We start from the raw sequence: 14,407 nt of genomic DNA, 5'->3' as shown, positions 1-14,407 counted from the left end.
TTCTGAATCCTGAGTTCAAGAGAGTGGGACCTGCAGTTCCAAAAGGTACAAACAAAATAACACTGTGGATTGCTGCTTTAAACGCCTCCCCAGTTAGACCTTTTCATTTTTTTTAAGGAATAGCACTCAAATTTAATGTAATATTTTGTTAACCCTTCTCCGTTGTTTTCTGGTAATACCCAGTCCTATTGCTCATTTGTTAAATCACAGAACCAACACAATACACTCTGCAGAGTTAGTGGCGGAGACATCTCATGTGAGCAGCAGTATGTATCACAATCTGCAGTATTATTTCCGAGCGTTTTGCATTGTTTCATACAAACGATGACCGTACGACAGAAGATCAGTAAGGAGCACCAATTATTTCATCCCAGTTCTCCGCGGCTCTTGGCTGCACGATGAGTTGGACGTTGCATGCTCTCTCTCTCTCTCCCCAGACTGTGCACTCTCTATCTGCATTTTGCTGTGTTCCCCACTCTTTTCCTGTTTGTGTTGCATATTGCTCGCACTGGTTACCTTCCCTATAATCATTATGAGTTGCCAACCTATTCTGCAGCAGAATGCAGGTCACAACCCGTACAAACCATTACCAAGTTTGCCTAAACCATCACACGAGGTAAAGAGCGTTTGGCTTTGTAAAAGGGTCAGTTCCTCCCAGGACCAAGTGGCCGTGACATTACCAAAACCAAGTGCCCAAGTATATTTAAAGAATAATAGTTGAAGTCCGATTGTAAATAGGGTGAGCGGAGACGGGAGGGTGTGATTTCCTCTGCCGGCTTTCATATGAAATCGCTGTGTGCTCAACAAGAGGGTGCACAGGCAAAGCCCCTCGCTCCCCCTCTGTCTTCCTTACCTTAAATCTATTGTCTCTCTGATAAGACAAAGGTGGATACAGGTGCAGAAAACAAACAGCCCCATTCAGGCGCACCTAAAAAAATAATAGTTTATTCATTTTCAACGGCAAAGAAGGGTGGGGGCCCGTGTTGGTCCTTTCTTCCATGCAGTAACACAGGAGGGAGAGGGAGGAGCGGGTATGACACCTTTTATTGCACCAACAAGTAGTGGACATGTTACAAGCTTTCCAACCTCTCGGGGTCCTTCATTGGGTAACTCCGGGAGGTGCGAAAGCTTGTAACATATTAACTCCTTGTTGGTCCAATACAAGGTATCATATCCCCTACTCCCTCTCCCTCCTTTGTTACTTAGTTTTCAAAGACACAGAGGCAGCCAAATCATTGCTCTTAGCATGGGTACATTTATATAAGGTAGACACATTCTTCACAAAATGTTTTATGTCAGCTACCAAGTCACTAACGGCATCAAGGGTGGGGTGAAACCCACTAGTTTGGTGGCCTGTGTGTAGGGTAACTGGTCCAGTGGCAGCCTCCACTCTGGCCAGGACTCTGTGAATGAGGAGATTGATCTGGTCCTGATGGGTTTTGCTCCCTCCACTCTGCAGGACGACCACTGACCATCTTCAACACCCAGGCCAAGATAGCCATCGGAGGGAAGGACAGAGGTCGCCCCTACCAGGGCCAGCTCTCTGGCCTCTACTACAATGGCCTGAAAGTGCTGCACATGGCGGCAGAGCACAACCCCAACATCAACATCAGTGGGAGCGTGAGGCTTGTGGGGGAGGTGCCCTCCATTCTCGGGACCACGCCAACCACCTCCATGCCGCCCGAAATGTCCACGACCATCATGGAGACAACCACCACGTTGGCCACCACCACGACGAGGAAGAACCGGTCCCCAGGAGCCACGGTAGAGCCGCCCGCGTGCTTATTCTCACTCGCGCTGTCTGTGCTTTCTGTGCTTAGTCTGTGTAACTGCTCAGTCCGTGTATCTGTGCCCACTCCGTGTAACTGCTCAGTCCGCGTATCTGTGCCCACTCCGTGTAACTGCTCAGTCCGCGTATCTGTGCCCACCCCGTATCACTGCTCAGTCCGTGTATCTATGCCCACTCCGTATCACTGCTCAGTCCGTGTATCTGTGCCTACTCCGTGTAACTGCTCAGTCCGTGTATCTGTGCCCATTCCGTGTAACTGCTCAGTCCAAGTATCTGTGCCTACTCCGTGTAACTGCTCAGTCCGTGTATCTGTGCCCACTCCGTATCACTGCTCAGTCCGTGTATCTGTGCCCACTCCATGTAACTTCTCAGTCCGTGTATCTGTGCCCACTCCATATCACTGCTCAGTCCATGTATCTGTGCCCACTCCGTGTAACTGCTCAGTCCATGTATCTGTGCCTACTCTGGGTAACTGCTCAGTCCGTGTATCTGTGCCCACTCCGTGTAACTGCTCAGTCCGTGTATCTGTGCCCACTCCGTGTAACTGCTCAGTCTGTGTAACTGTGCCCATTCCATGTAACTGCTCAGTCCGTGTATCTGTGCCCATTCCGTGTAACTGCTCAGTCCGTGTATCTGTGCCCATTCTGTGTAACTGCTCAGTCCGTGTATTTGTGCCAATTCCGTGTAACTGCTCAGTCCGTGTAACTGTTCCCATTCCGTGTAACTGCTCAGTCCGTGTAACTGTTCCCAGTCCGTGTAACTGCTCAGTCCGTGTTTCTGTGCCCATTCTGTGTAACTGCTCAGTCCGTGTTTCTGTTCCCATTCCGTGTAACTATTCGGTCAGTGTATCTGTGCCCATTCTGTGTAACTGCTCAGTCCGTGTTTCTGTGCCCTATTCCGTGTAACTGCTCAGTCCGTGTATCTGTTCCCATTCCGTGTAACTGCTCAGTCCGTGTATCTGTGCCCTATTCCGTGTAACTGCTCAGTTCGTGTATCTGTGCCCATTCCGTGTAACTGCCCAGTCCGTGTATTTGTTCCCATTCCGTGTAACTGCTCAGTCCGTGTATCTGTGCCCACTCCGTGTAACTGCTCAGTCCGTGTAACTGTTCCCACTCCGTCTAACTGCTCAGTCCGTGTAACTGTTCCCACTCCGTCTAACTGCTCAGTCCGTGTAACTGTTCCCACTCCGTGTAACTGCTCACTCCGTGTAACTGAAGGTATAACAATGTCCGCGCTGGGGTATATTGCATTCACACAGAAGGATGCATGCAATGGTTCGGGGTATCTTCTAACGTAGCGGAGCTGCTCACGTTGCTGTTACCACAACGTTCTTCTCATCTCGTCCTACGAGAGTTTAGACAAAACCATAGAAATTATTTCACATGAAATCCTGTTGTCTTTACAAAAAATAAGAGAAATTGGGGTTTTGTAAAACAGGAGTGGCCAACCACAGTCCTCAAGAGCTACCAACAGGTCAGGTTTTTAGGATATCCCTGCTTCAGCACAGGTGGCTCAGTCATTATGACTGAGCCACTGATTGAGTCACCTGTGCTGAAGCAGGGATATCCTGAAAACCTGACCTGTTGGTGGGCCTTGATGACTGGAGTTGGCCATTGCTGTTCTAAAGGAAACAAATTGTGATACTTTGCCCCTCACTAAACGTACTTAAGTGATAAGAAATCGGATTGTTCGATGTTAAATAAATGTAATCCTTTGAATGTTAGGAGGAGGCAGAAGTCATTGAGTGCACACTGAAGGGGTTAATTGTGATGCTGCCTGCAGGGCTGTACCTCATGGGGGAGATCTATAAAGTCCTGTCTTTGGAAACCTTGCAAACCCCTAAATGAACAATGTTCCAGCACAGAATCACCCGGTGCCCTGTGTCACGTGGCTGTAATTAGGTGCGTGTGCATATCCATGGCACATAATCACCCGTGTCATGTGGCTGTAATTAGGTACATGTACGTATCCGTGACACAATCAACTGGTGCCCTGTGTCGCACGGCTGTAATTAGGTGTGTGCATATATCCATGGCACATAATCACCCTGTGCCCTGTTGCGTGTCTGTAATTCGGTGCGTGTGCATATCCGTGGCACATAATAACGTTGTCACGTGGCTGTGATTAGGTGCATGTGCAGATCTGTGGCACAGAATAGCCTGGTCCCATTTCACGTGGCTGTGATGAGGTGCATGTGCAGATCCGTGGCACAGTAAGTGACTGCATACAGCAAACCAAGGAAACATGCTGGGAAGGGCTTATCCAGGGTATGTGACATAGGAAACGACTATAACCAAGCACCTCAAAACTCAGCATGGACTGGGCCACTGATTTAGCCACCTGTGCTGAAGCAGGGATATCCTGAAAACCTGACCTGTTGGTAGTCCTTGAGGACTGGAGTTGGCCACTCCTCCTTTTCATCAATGTATCATGGTGCTTTGCACCAGTTGCACCAGTGAGGATTTTGGGGGGCAGATTTAGAGGGGCTGAGACACACATAGCGACGTTAGAACGAGGTGAATCGACATTTTCCCCTTTCTGTTCTCTTCGAGCCAAATAACCCCGCCAGTTGAGAGCTGGGTCTAATGTCCGAGGCCTGAGCCACGAGATGGGCAGGTTTAATATACGTGGTCCTGCCACAAGGAACTTTGGGTCCGCGTATTGGAGCAACGTTCATATTGCCTGTTTTTAGGGACTCTGTATCTCAGGAATGGGAATGCATACAGATACACAAAGACGTTTTAAAGGGGCCTGAGAGATTAGCAGGCGCCAAAGGACAAAATGTCGAGTTGAGTTATGGGGGTTAGGGCAGTTTGTAAGGTTCTCTGGTACTGAAGGGGTTACTGTGTAACCATCTGTGCAGTGAGACCCTGCAGAGCATTGCAGCGATATCGATAGCACAGACTCAGATCCCACCTGTGACTGCGCAATATCCCAACTCCGCTGTAATTACTCTCATTCAATTAAAAGTGCGATTTATACCTCTGCTCACGCTGAACACACTGCGCCAGTCCCTCTCGGCGCTCAATAAAGCCGGGCAAGAGAGACCAAAATTGACTTATGGTATCAGTCTTCCAGCCGGCGAGATTAAATAAAACGCATCTATGTCAAGCGAGACACTTCCTCGTGGGTTATTGATGCTGCTGGAAAAGATTCCTAATACGGACTGTATGTGTACGATTCAGCCACCTGTGCGAGGCTGGGATTCTCTCCCACAGCTCAATACTACATTAATACGTGTTTATTTTAACTTTCAATCATTTGGATATTGGTTTAAGGGCTATTAAAAAGCAGTTGTACTGTCCGATTTACGGATCGACCAATTCTCATATATATACGTGTGTGTATGTGTATACTGTGTACGTGTGTATGTGTATACTGTGTGTATATGCACACACCCACGCGCCAGACCACAATCCACCCCACCCCCTCCTTTCACCTTTACGGGTCCATGCCACTTTTTGTTGATTTGGGGATTTAAATCAGTAAGCATATTACCAGATCTCATATACAGTACGAGCTTCATTTGGGGGTCAGACTGCGAGGGACCCCCTATATCATGCAGCGCTGAGAGGGACGGATATTGTAGTCCATGTGACGATTCTTTTACTGTGTCATTATGTCACTTTGTGGTGGGAGAGACTTGATGGGTCATTACTTCTTTCTGTCAATGCGTCACCCTACAGTGAGGAGGAGAGATTAGCTGCGTAATGTCCCAGTATTACAATGTTGCACTGTAATTTGTATGAAAGAAGGCAAGTACTGTACATGGGGAAATGGTTAGTATCTCCCTCTCTGGCTCTGTGTTGGAATCCAGTAAATCAGGGGTGGCCAACTCCGGTCTTCAAGAGCCACCAACAGGTCAGGTTTTAAAGTGACATGCCGAGCTGCTTAAAAAATGTTGTTTTAATATATTCGGCCTTTGATGACCTTTATTGAAAACTAATGACCTAATCTGTCGATGGATTCATTCTATAGTGATCAATCAGCAAAGATCCTGTTTCCCAGGGTTCACTAAATGGCTGCCTTTCGATTTCAACCAATACTTCAGTCAGTGTAACTCAGCAGCTACAATGTATTCTTATATTACTAAGGTAACATGATCTATTTATTATTACAGTTTGCAGCTCAAACTGCCAGAAATATTGGCAACAAATAATCACAAACAGGAAAGTGTTACAAAAATCTTGCACTGCTGGGGAGGTGGGCTAAAGCCTGCTATAGAAATTAAAGGATGCTCAGTATATTAAAACGCATTAAAATGGAGTTGAATAAAAAATAAATAAAGAACGGTTGTAAGTATTGTCTAATACTACAGATCTGATTTATTTTAAAAAAAGAATGTAGAATATTGCTTGGATTGGTTCATTAAGGCTATCCCTGCTTTGGCACAGGTGGCTCAGTTGAGGGCTATCCTTAAAACCTGACCTGTTGGTGGCCCTTCAGGACTGGAGTTGGCCACTCATGCAGTAAATGATCGGAATACTGACTTATCTACCTTTGATATTTGTTACTTTGTAATCGGAGCAGTGTGAACCCATTTATACTTATACTTAGTGTTACTGTATCAGTGGGAATCGGCTGGTACCTGCAGTGTATATTTACATTACATCCACCTGCGTGTCTGGCCCTGGAGAGAGACTGCTTCCTCTGTCCTAGTGCGGCAGGCTGATTTAATAAGGTCTTTAAAGGCCTCTCTGAGTGCGGCTTCAGCAGTAATGTCCTGCGTCCGCAAACAGCCTCATCTTCCGCGATATTAAAGCAATAACTCCTGACACTACATTCTTTCCACTGAAGGGCAGATAATGGCTAATTTCTACCTCCAGTTCCTGCTGCCTGCATTTTGGATCAAGCTACTCTTGGGTACCTGCCAATCCTGGGGGCAAATACTGTATCACTGCAACCATGAGTTGATGGCCCCTCTGGCAGTGAAGGGGTTAGCCCTGGACACACCCAACATTCGGGTTCTTTTTGGACAAACGCCACAAGCTTTTTGCACGGGGACATTTTTGTATAGAACGAATCCCTTTGTTCTTCAGTAATGCAGCTCAATAACAGAGCTAAGCAGCTCTCCGCGGCCAATCGGAGCCAAGAATGGGCAGCGCTTGGCATTGGAGGGATATGTTACTCTGCCCTTTAAGGCTGGGTCTATAGTGCGGGCGCGTTCTACGCCGTGCTATGCCGTGTGCGCGCACGGCAGTTATAGATCGCTGAGGTTAGTCAGCCCTTCTATACAAGGGCCGTGCGTGCACACGGCAGGGAACGTGGAGCTGACAGACAGCGGGGAAGACCAGAAAAGAAAGATTTTGCGCCGCTACCGCCGATTAAATGTATGTATGTATGTGTGTATTTGTATGTGTGTGTATGTGTGTTTGTATGGATATGTGTGTGTGTATGTGTCAATGAGTGCACAAATACATTTTTTTTTATTTAATTCAACTTTTTTTTTTCTTTAAAAAATCTTATTTAAGCCTTTATTTCACTCACACAATATATACCCACACACATACACACACACACAGTACCTGTCGCTCCCGGCAGCACTGAGACTCTATACACTCAAAAAGCCTGCGGCACGTACACGCGCGTTCGCACATGCACGCGCACGGCCGCAAACAGTATAGAACGGCCCTTTACCTTTAAAGCAGCAGCAGGATGGCCCCTTGAAATGAGGATGTGTTTATTGTTGTTTGGCTTGCAGGATTCATGGTTCCTCCGCTGTCACTCAAAAGGCCCAATAGTTGTGTAACCATTATCCAACTAGGAGAAGCTTTAGGCTAATGGAAGTATGCAGTCATACTCGGTACTGCAATCGAAGCCGGCAGATTTTTGGGGGGAATTTTTTATATTGCATTGAATCCGGGGGTCTGTCGGAGCTGAACCCCGTTACTTTCAGCTCCGGGGACCCCCTGCTTCCGGAGATACTTGCCTCTGAATTAGGTGCCGGTAGCTGCTCCCCTCGGCTCCCAGGGTTCACAATATGTCCGCTGCTGAATGTTTTTGCGTCCTGCGGGCCAGTAGGAAGCAGTCATAACTTCCTATTGGACCATGTGACGCGGGAGCCTTAAACTTTAAAGCCCTGCTTTCTCAGCCGAAGTGGCTACTGGCACCTACTTCAGAGGTAAGTATCTCCGGAAGCAGGGTCCCCGGAGCTGAAATGAACGGGGTTCAGCTCTGGAGACCCCCTGCTTCAATGCTATGTAAAAACCTTGGATTGCTCTTTTAATATCAGGCATATTTACACATGCAATGCTGTTAATTCAGCACCATAGACAGCAACCCCTTCCCTATCTACATGTAAATAGCATGTGCAGGTGGCTTGCGAAAGGACGTCAGACGGAGCGTGGATTTAGAGCCAGGTAACACGAAGCCAGTAAGTGAACATCTCAATTAAATGGGTCAGCTAGGACAGGCACCTGTCTGTGCCCCTCTGAGGGGACGTGCGCCCGCTGCAGAGTACAAACACCTGTTGCAGGTGCTGCACAAAAACAGCTTGATATAGATTGGTTCCCCAGCATCTGCTGGACATCTTTTCACACTACATAGTCTGTAAGACAGAACAGATTAAACAGAGAGTCTGATAAATGTAATGTAGTATATTATACGTTACTACGCCCCTTCTCAATATCATGAGAAGCGGAAGTGGTAACATCTTTGCAGCACATGAATAGGGGTCAAAGATACTGCATCACAGTGACATGTTACATCTTGGGGAACTGGCAGCTTCAGCATTGGGGAGATCATTGTATTGGTTGACTTCTTTAGCACCCTTTGGTACTGAAGTTCAAAAGTGCAACCTGTTCGCTTGGCGATACCCAAATCAGTGCTGGTGATGATACCTTTTTAACAAGTGATTTGTGTAAAATTGCAGAGCCCTGTCCATTGGCAGACCTTCTGCAAACGAGGGAGGTATTAGGGATCATTGGCAGGGCATCGGACACCCTGGAATTCTTTATTTGTCCCGGGAAGGGAGAGGATACAGTGAGACCAGCACGTAGTCAATTATCAAGGAGTACAGCACGCTGCACAATCTTCTCTGCTCAGGATACGGGAGCTGTGTAGGTTCAGGAGGACGAGGGGCGGTATGTGGCACAACTCGCTGTTGACATTCAAGTCTAACTTTCCAGACAAATCTTACTCCCAGAGCTTACTTTAAGTTCTCCAATCCTGGAAGCTCCTACAGCTTGCTGCTCTGCTGTATATCTCTGCCCCATCCAGCACTGAGCATGTGTTACCGGCCTCTCTGGTACTGAAGGTTGTAAAAGTGCAATTAAATGGCATTAATATATAGTGACATTAAATGACGCACATCTTAATTTTAGAAACTCTTCCTTGGTATAAATGGGAAATCTGCTGGTGTTTTTGTGTTTTTTGGGGCATTGTTAAAAAAAATCTACGGGTACTCCTCCAAGAAAATAGATGACTTTAGATTTGTAGGGAAGACGGAGAGCGGGAAGAAGGCGCAGTTCATAGGCAGATAAACGCGGAATAGCAACACACTTGGTCAAGGTGACACAGAGTGGCTGGAATTGAGCCTATAAATTTGTGTTTTCACAGAAAACAACTTAATTACGACTCCCAGCAGCGGACAGATACAGATAAAAAACATATTTATAGACAAAGAATAACCAGATAAAGTCATCCCATGTAACGGTCAAAAAATGTATTTTAAACAACTTGTCAATGTCCCCGGCCTCTTCAGTCGCCCTCCAAAGTACCGGTTTTACTTCCAGTAATAATTCACGTTTCCATTCTCCTCCGGCGCGCTACATTCCAACATAGATATCAGTTACTTACAGTGCGTTTGTCTGGCTGATGGCTTCATAATTACTGTACAAACCAGGACAAAACCCAACCTATTCATCTCGGACAGTCTAAACATTTAAGTAAAGATTGTAACATCCTCCAAAGCATTTGTTTACCATGCTAAAAATGGATAAGAAGCCAAAGGTGACACTGTGGGCTTATTTGCATGTCATTACCCAGAATCTCTCTCTGCAGTGGAAGCACTATGCTAAGAGATAATGGGGAAGGGCAGGGTGGCAGACCTGGCTGAGACGTGAATATGCTCACACGCGGTCATTTTATTTGCTGTTCAAAAAAGATTTCAAATACTGATTTTTAGATATATTTTGTTGAACAATCGGAGACATGTAACCTGTTAAACACCTCTCTGTTCATTTTTGATCTTGGAGGGACTGCTCCTTTAAAGAAACTGGGAGGTCTTCTGGAGACGTTTCGGAGACCCTTCTGCTTGGGGGGGAGGGGGCGGGAGTCAGGAAGGGACATTTCCACCTCTATTATCCAAATAGAATATAATTTTAATAGGAGGCAAAGCTTTAGATAATCTCAAATAAATGCAGCGCTCGGAAGATGGGGATTTCGTTATCGCTTTGGAGATGAGCAGAAGCTGCAGCATTGCACCTGGGATTCAGTCTGTACCTGTCAGCTCAGCTCTAATCCCTCCCACAGTTTGCACAGAGGGGCAGACACCCTGATCATTTCTTCCGGTTTGGGGGAGGACGGCTGTGCTGGTTTTAACGTTTCCCAGACACAGTCCTACCCTGGTGGTGCCTCTGCAGAGAGACGTTTTGTCAGACTAATTAGCCATGAATCTGTGGTTTTGGGGCATGCGTCCCAATAACAGTGCTCAATCCAATTCTGAACATTCAATAATATGAGTAATATGATATAATTATGATGGAAGAACACAGTGAGATCTTGGACCCAGTGCTAGCTTAATGCAGCATAACAACAGACACTAATCAATAAGATAGTCCATGTGTCAAATTGAAAAAGCAAGGGTTAACATACCATGGATGTGTAGGACTGCGCCGTGCAGGACCCTTGTGCTGCAGCACTGTTACCGGTCATCAATTCTCCAATTGAGAGAGAAGTACAATACTCACTGGTGTCAGCTTCATGAGTTGCGTGCATCACGCTCCATATAGAAGATAGTGGTAGAAATCCTGGGATTCCAGCGGTGCACAGCTGAGTAGAGTAGGAGACCAGCAAAGTGTGGGTTAAAAATAAGTTTTTATTAACAAATCATGGTATGGGGGACACACTCTGACGCGTTTCGGACTAACATAGTCCTTAATCATAGAGCTCTATGATTAAGGACTATGTTAGTCCGAAACGCATCAGAGTGTGTCCCCCATACCATGATTTGTTAATAAAAACTTATTTTTAACCCACACCTTGCTGGTCTCCTACTCTACTCAGCTGTGCACCGCTGGAATCCCAGGATTTCTACCACTAATTAGCCATGAATATCCGCGGTGAGAGGTGATTCACACAGTGCTCTCACCCCTTGCGCAAAGAACATTTCTCCGCACACGTTGCGCCCGGAGAACAGACTCTGCGCCAGTCACATGATTTCAGGGCTAGAATACAGGAGATTTGCTTAGTATGAGAGGTAGAAAATGAAACTAGGAAACTAATTTAGTATCCGTGCATCGTAAAACCTCCGTGGTGACGGCTGTGCTGGTGTCTGGAATAGCTGTGTTCTTTATGTGACAGGCTGCGCTTATAGTGACGGCGACATCACGGCAAAACAAATGCATTGCCGCCGTCGCGTGCAATTATAGTAAGCGCGGCGTGACGGAGCGACGGCTTGGTCGCGATCGCTGGAAGTCATCTCAATTTGATTTTTCCAGCGATCGCAGCCTGACGGCGTGTCGCCGGCACTATAAGCGCAGCCTAAGTAGGGATCGCCCACGCGGCAGCCAGGGTTGTGTACAATTCCAATTGTGAGGACAAAAGCCACTATTTTATTTGTGTTTGGCTACACTCCAGCCCTTTATATTTATTCACCCCGACTTTTTCCCCTTTTCTAGTTTGACAGGACCCTGGGCGTCTTCTGGTTCCCTTCACTGCTTTACAGTGAGAATGTTTCCAGACCTCGGAGTACACGAGTCTGTCTCTTGTGCCAAGAACTGCCGTCTGGTATAAAGTAGCTGGGCAAAAATCTGTGTAAAAATATTTATTAATTAATACAAAAAGGTCCACATCACCCCAATATTAGCTCTAACGCGTTTCATACCTTCTGTAGTACGGGTCGGGTATATCTGATAAGGCTTCCTACAAATGAGTGGTTGTCGGCAAAAATATATAGATCAATAGAAAAACAGCCGCTAATACAGATTCGGCGCTAACCCAAATGTGGGGAACACATACAATATGAAAGGGGGGCAACGTTTCTTATACTGTATGTACAAATGCCCAAAAACAATAGGATCTCGCAGTCCTAGCGATCCACACCCAGGTCCAGTCAAGAATACAGCTCACACCGGTTCCTGTTCCGCTTCACGAATCTTTCCTTGCAGCTCTCTCTGCCGCATTCTCTCTCTGCCACTCTCTGGCGCATGCTCTCTCTCTGCCACTCTCCCTCTGTCCCTTGCTCTCTCTGCAGCTGTCTCTCTCCCTTGTTCTTTCTGTTGCTCTCTCTGCTGCTGTGTCCCTATGTAGCTCTGCTGCTCACTCTCTCCCTCGCTCTTTCTCTGCTGCTCTCTCACTGTATCTGTGTTGTGTCTCCCTCTCTCCCTCTCGCTGTCTCCCTCTCGATCTCTCCCTTGCCTCTCTCTGCCGCGCTCTCCCTCTCTCTCTGCCACTCACTCTCTCCCTCTCTCTGCCACTGCCTGTCTCTCCCTCTCGATCTCTCCCTCGCTCTCTGCCGCTCTCTCCCTCTCTCTCTGGTAATGTCACTGCCTTTGAAGTAGGTGAATCTTCTTTGGATCCCGAAGTCGGCTCCTTGTGACCTTGGACAAGCCCCTTTCTCTCCCTGTGCCTCAGGCACCATCATTACATTGCAAGCTGTACAGGGCAGAACCTGATAGTCCCTGCAGAATTCTATACACAGCGCTGTATACACTGTTAGCGCTGTATCTGATCAAATAGGCGAATTCTATAAACACGCAGTGCGTGTCCGTGTTTGCACCACATGCTGGCCTCTAATGGAATGGAGTGAGATGTTGGAAGAGCGCAGGGTGCCCCCATTACAGAGGTGACCTTGAGTGGTATCGGGAAGACACAATTGGTTTTAATCTGCAGGAAGCAGAGAGCGTCCCGTGCACCGCTGAGCACAGTGGCACAAATACAACCCATGACATATTATCACGTCTCCTTGTCTTCCATCTGCACACAGCCACAATAAAACTCAGCCCCGTTTATCTGGCGCCCGCCCGCGGGTGATGGATGCTGCTGAGCGCGTGGCAGACAGCGCAGCCTGCGTGGCATGGGGTCGGTATGGAATGGATTAGTGTTAATATGGGAGGGATTTTCTAATGGTCTAACAAAGACCCCGCCACTGGCCTACCAAAGACCACCCTGTGAATGTCCTGGAGGACGGAGCCGGCGTCTTGGGCAGGGAAGGGGTTAAGCGTTGCAGAGCAATGTAGAAAGTGGTTTTACGAAACAGCAGAAGGAATTACCAAGATGAGGTGTGTGTGTTTGTGTGTATGCAGGGTGTGTGTGTGTGTGCAGGGTGTGTGTGTGCAGGGTGTGTGCATGTGCGGTGTGTGAAGGTTGGAATACTATTTGCTAAACAATCTGTAATCTTGTCCAAATAGCGTGTTTGTACATACGATGTGTTGTCATATCTGTCACCTGCACGACTTTACAGGCAAACGTGTAAAAAGGGGACCGTGTGATAACCGCGCTGCTCTTTTCAGCGCCACTTCCCTGTACGGAGGACCTTAAAAATGAGATTGTCAGCTATTTGGGAGAAGTGATTCATTGTGGCTGTAAAATTGTACATGCAGCAATGAAAAACGAATAATTTGCCATAAATGATCATTATTAAAGATCAGTGTACATGTCTGTCCCGTGTGTGCTCAGCAGGTGAAAGATTTAATCCCAAGGATATAGCTATTCTCCGCCTGACCTCCCAGTACCCCTAACACCGTCTCCTCTTTGTCTCTGTGACATCTCATCAGCACAAGCAGTCTGCCAAAAAGGATGAGGAGGAACAATGTGATATCGGACAGTATCCAACCTCTTCTTAATAATACGCCCTTATCTCTCTGTTACCTTCATGCGCTCTGTTTCCTCTCTATAGATTGAATGAAACAATCTCCTGCTCTTGTCTGTGGTGTATTTGACTCTCTATGACAGGGGTGGTCAACTCCAGTCCTCAAGACCCCCAACGGGTCTGGTTTTAAGGCTATCCCTGCTTCAGGATAGAGAGAGAGAACCCAGATTAGCGCTCAGGTTCACCCTCTGGTGATAAGTGAATGAATTAAAACATAAACTTTATTAATACCAACATATAAAATAATGGGTGTTAAAACAACGTGCTGCAGGTAAGTAGATCCATAGTACTGACAGCCGTATAGGTTCAGGATCACAGATAATTGTGTGTGTTTGGTAATTCCAGATCACACACACCTAACGAGGCAACACAGAAATCCAAGTGTGGACCTGTGTATTAAAAGGGATACTATAGGGTGTGTTCAGGTAGATGTTCAAACTGCTGGTCACATTAGGGCAGAGTTTGCATATACCAAGGTGAAGTAGGGTGTATTGACCAGTAATAACTGATAAATATATAAACAAATAAACTATATATACCAGTGAACTAAAGGTATGTTGATTGCTCCTCTGTATGATAATAGTGTG

At 46.8% G+C, this 14,407-nt stretch overlaps 1 protein-coding gene across 1 annotated transcript in view; it reads left to right on the top strand.

Annotated features, from left to right (window-relative positions):
* NRXN3 (neurexin 3) overlaps positions 1 to 14,407 on the top strand; it is a 403,334-nt gene that overhangs the window by 327,493 nt on the left and 61,434 nt on the right. Inside the window, 1 exon segment of the mRNA XM_075614646.1 lies at positions 1,460 to 1,764. Within this exon segment, the coding sequence (XP_075470761.1) occupies positions 1,460 to 1,764 (305 nt within the window).

The sequence above is a fragment of the Ascaphus truei genome, chromosome 9 (assembly GCF_040206685.1).
Source record: "Ascaphus truei isolate aAscTru1 chromosome 9, aAscTru1.hap1, whole genome shotgun sequence".
In the NCBI taxonomy this organism is placed as follows: Eukaryota; Metazoa; Chordata; class Amphibia; order Anura; family Ascaphidae; genus Ascaphus; species Ascaphus truei.
The sequence above is the reverse complement of the archived record's forward strand: the minus strand, read 5'-3'. Positions and strand labels throughout refer to the sequence as shown.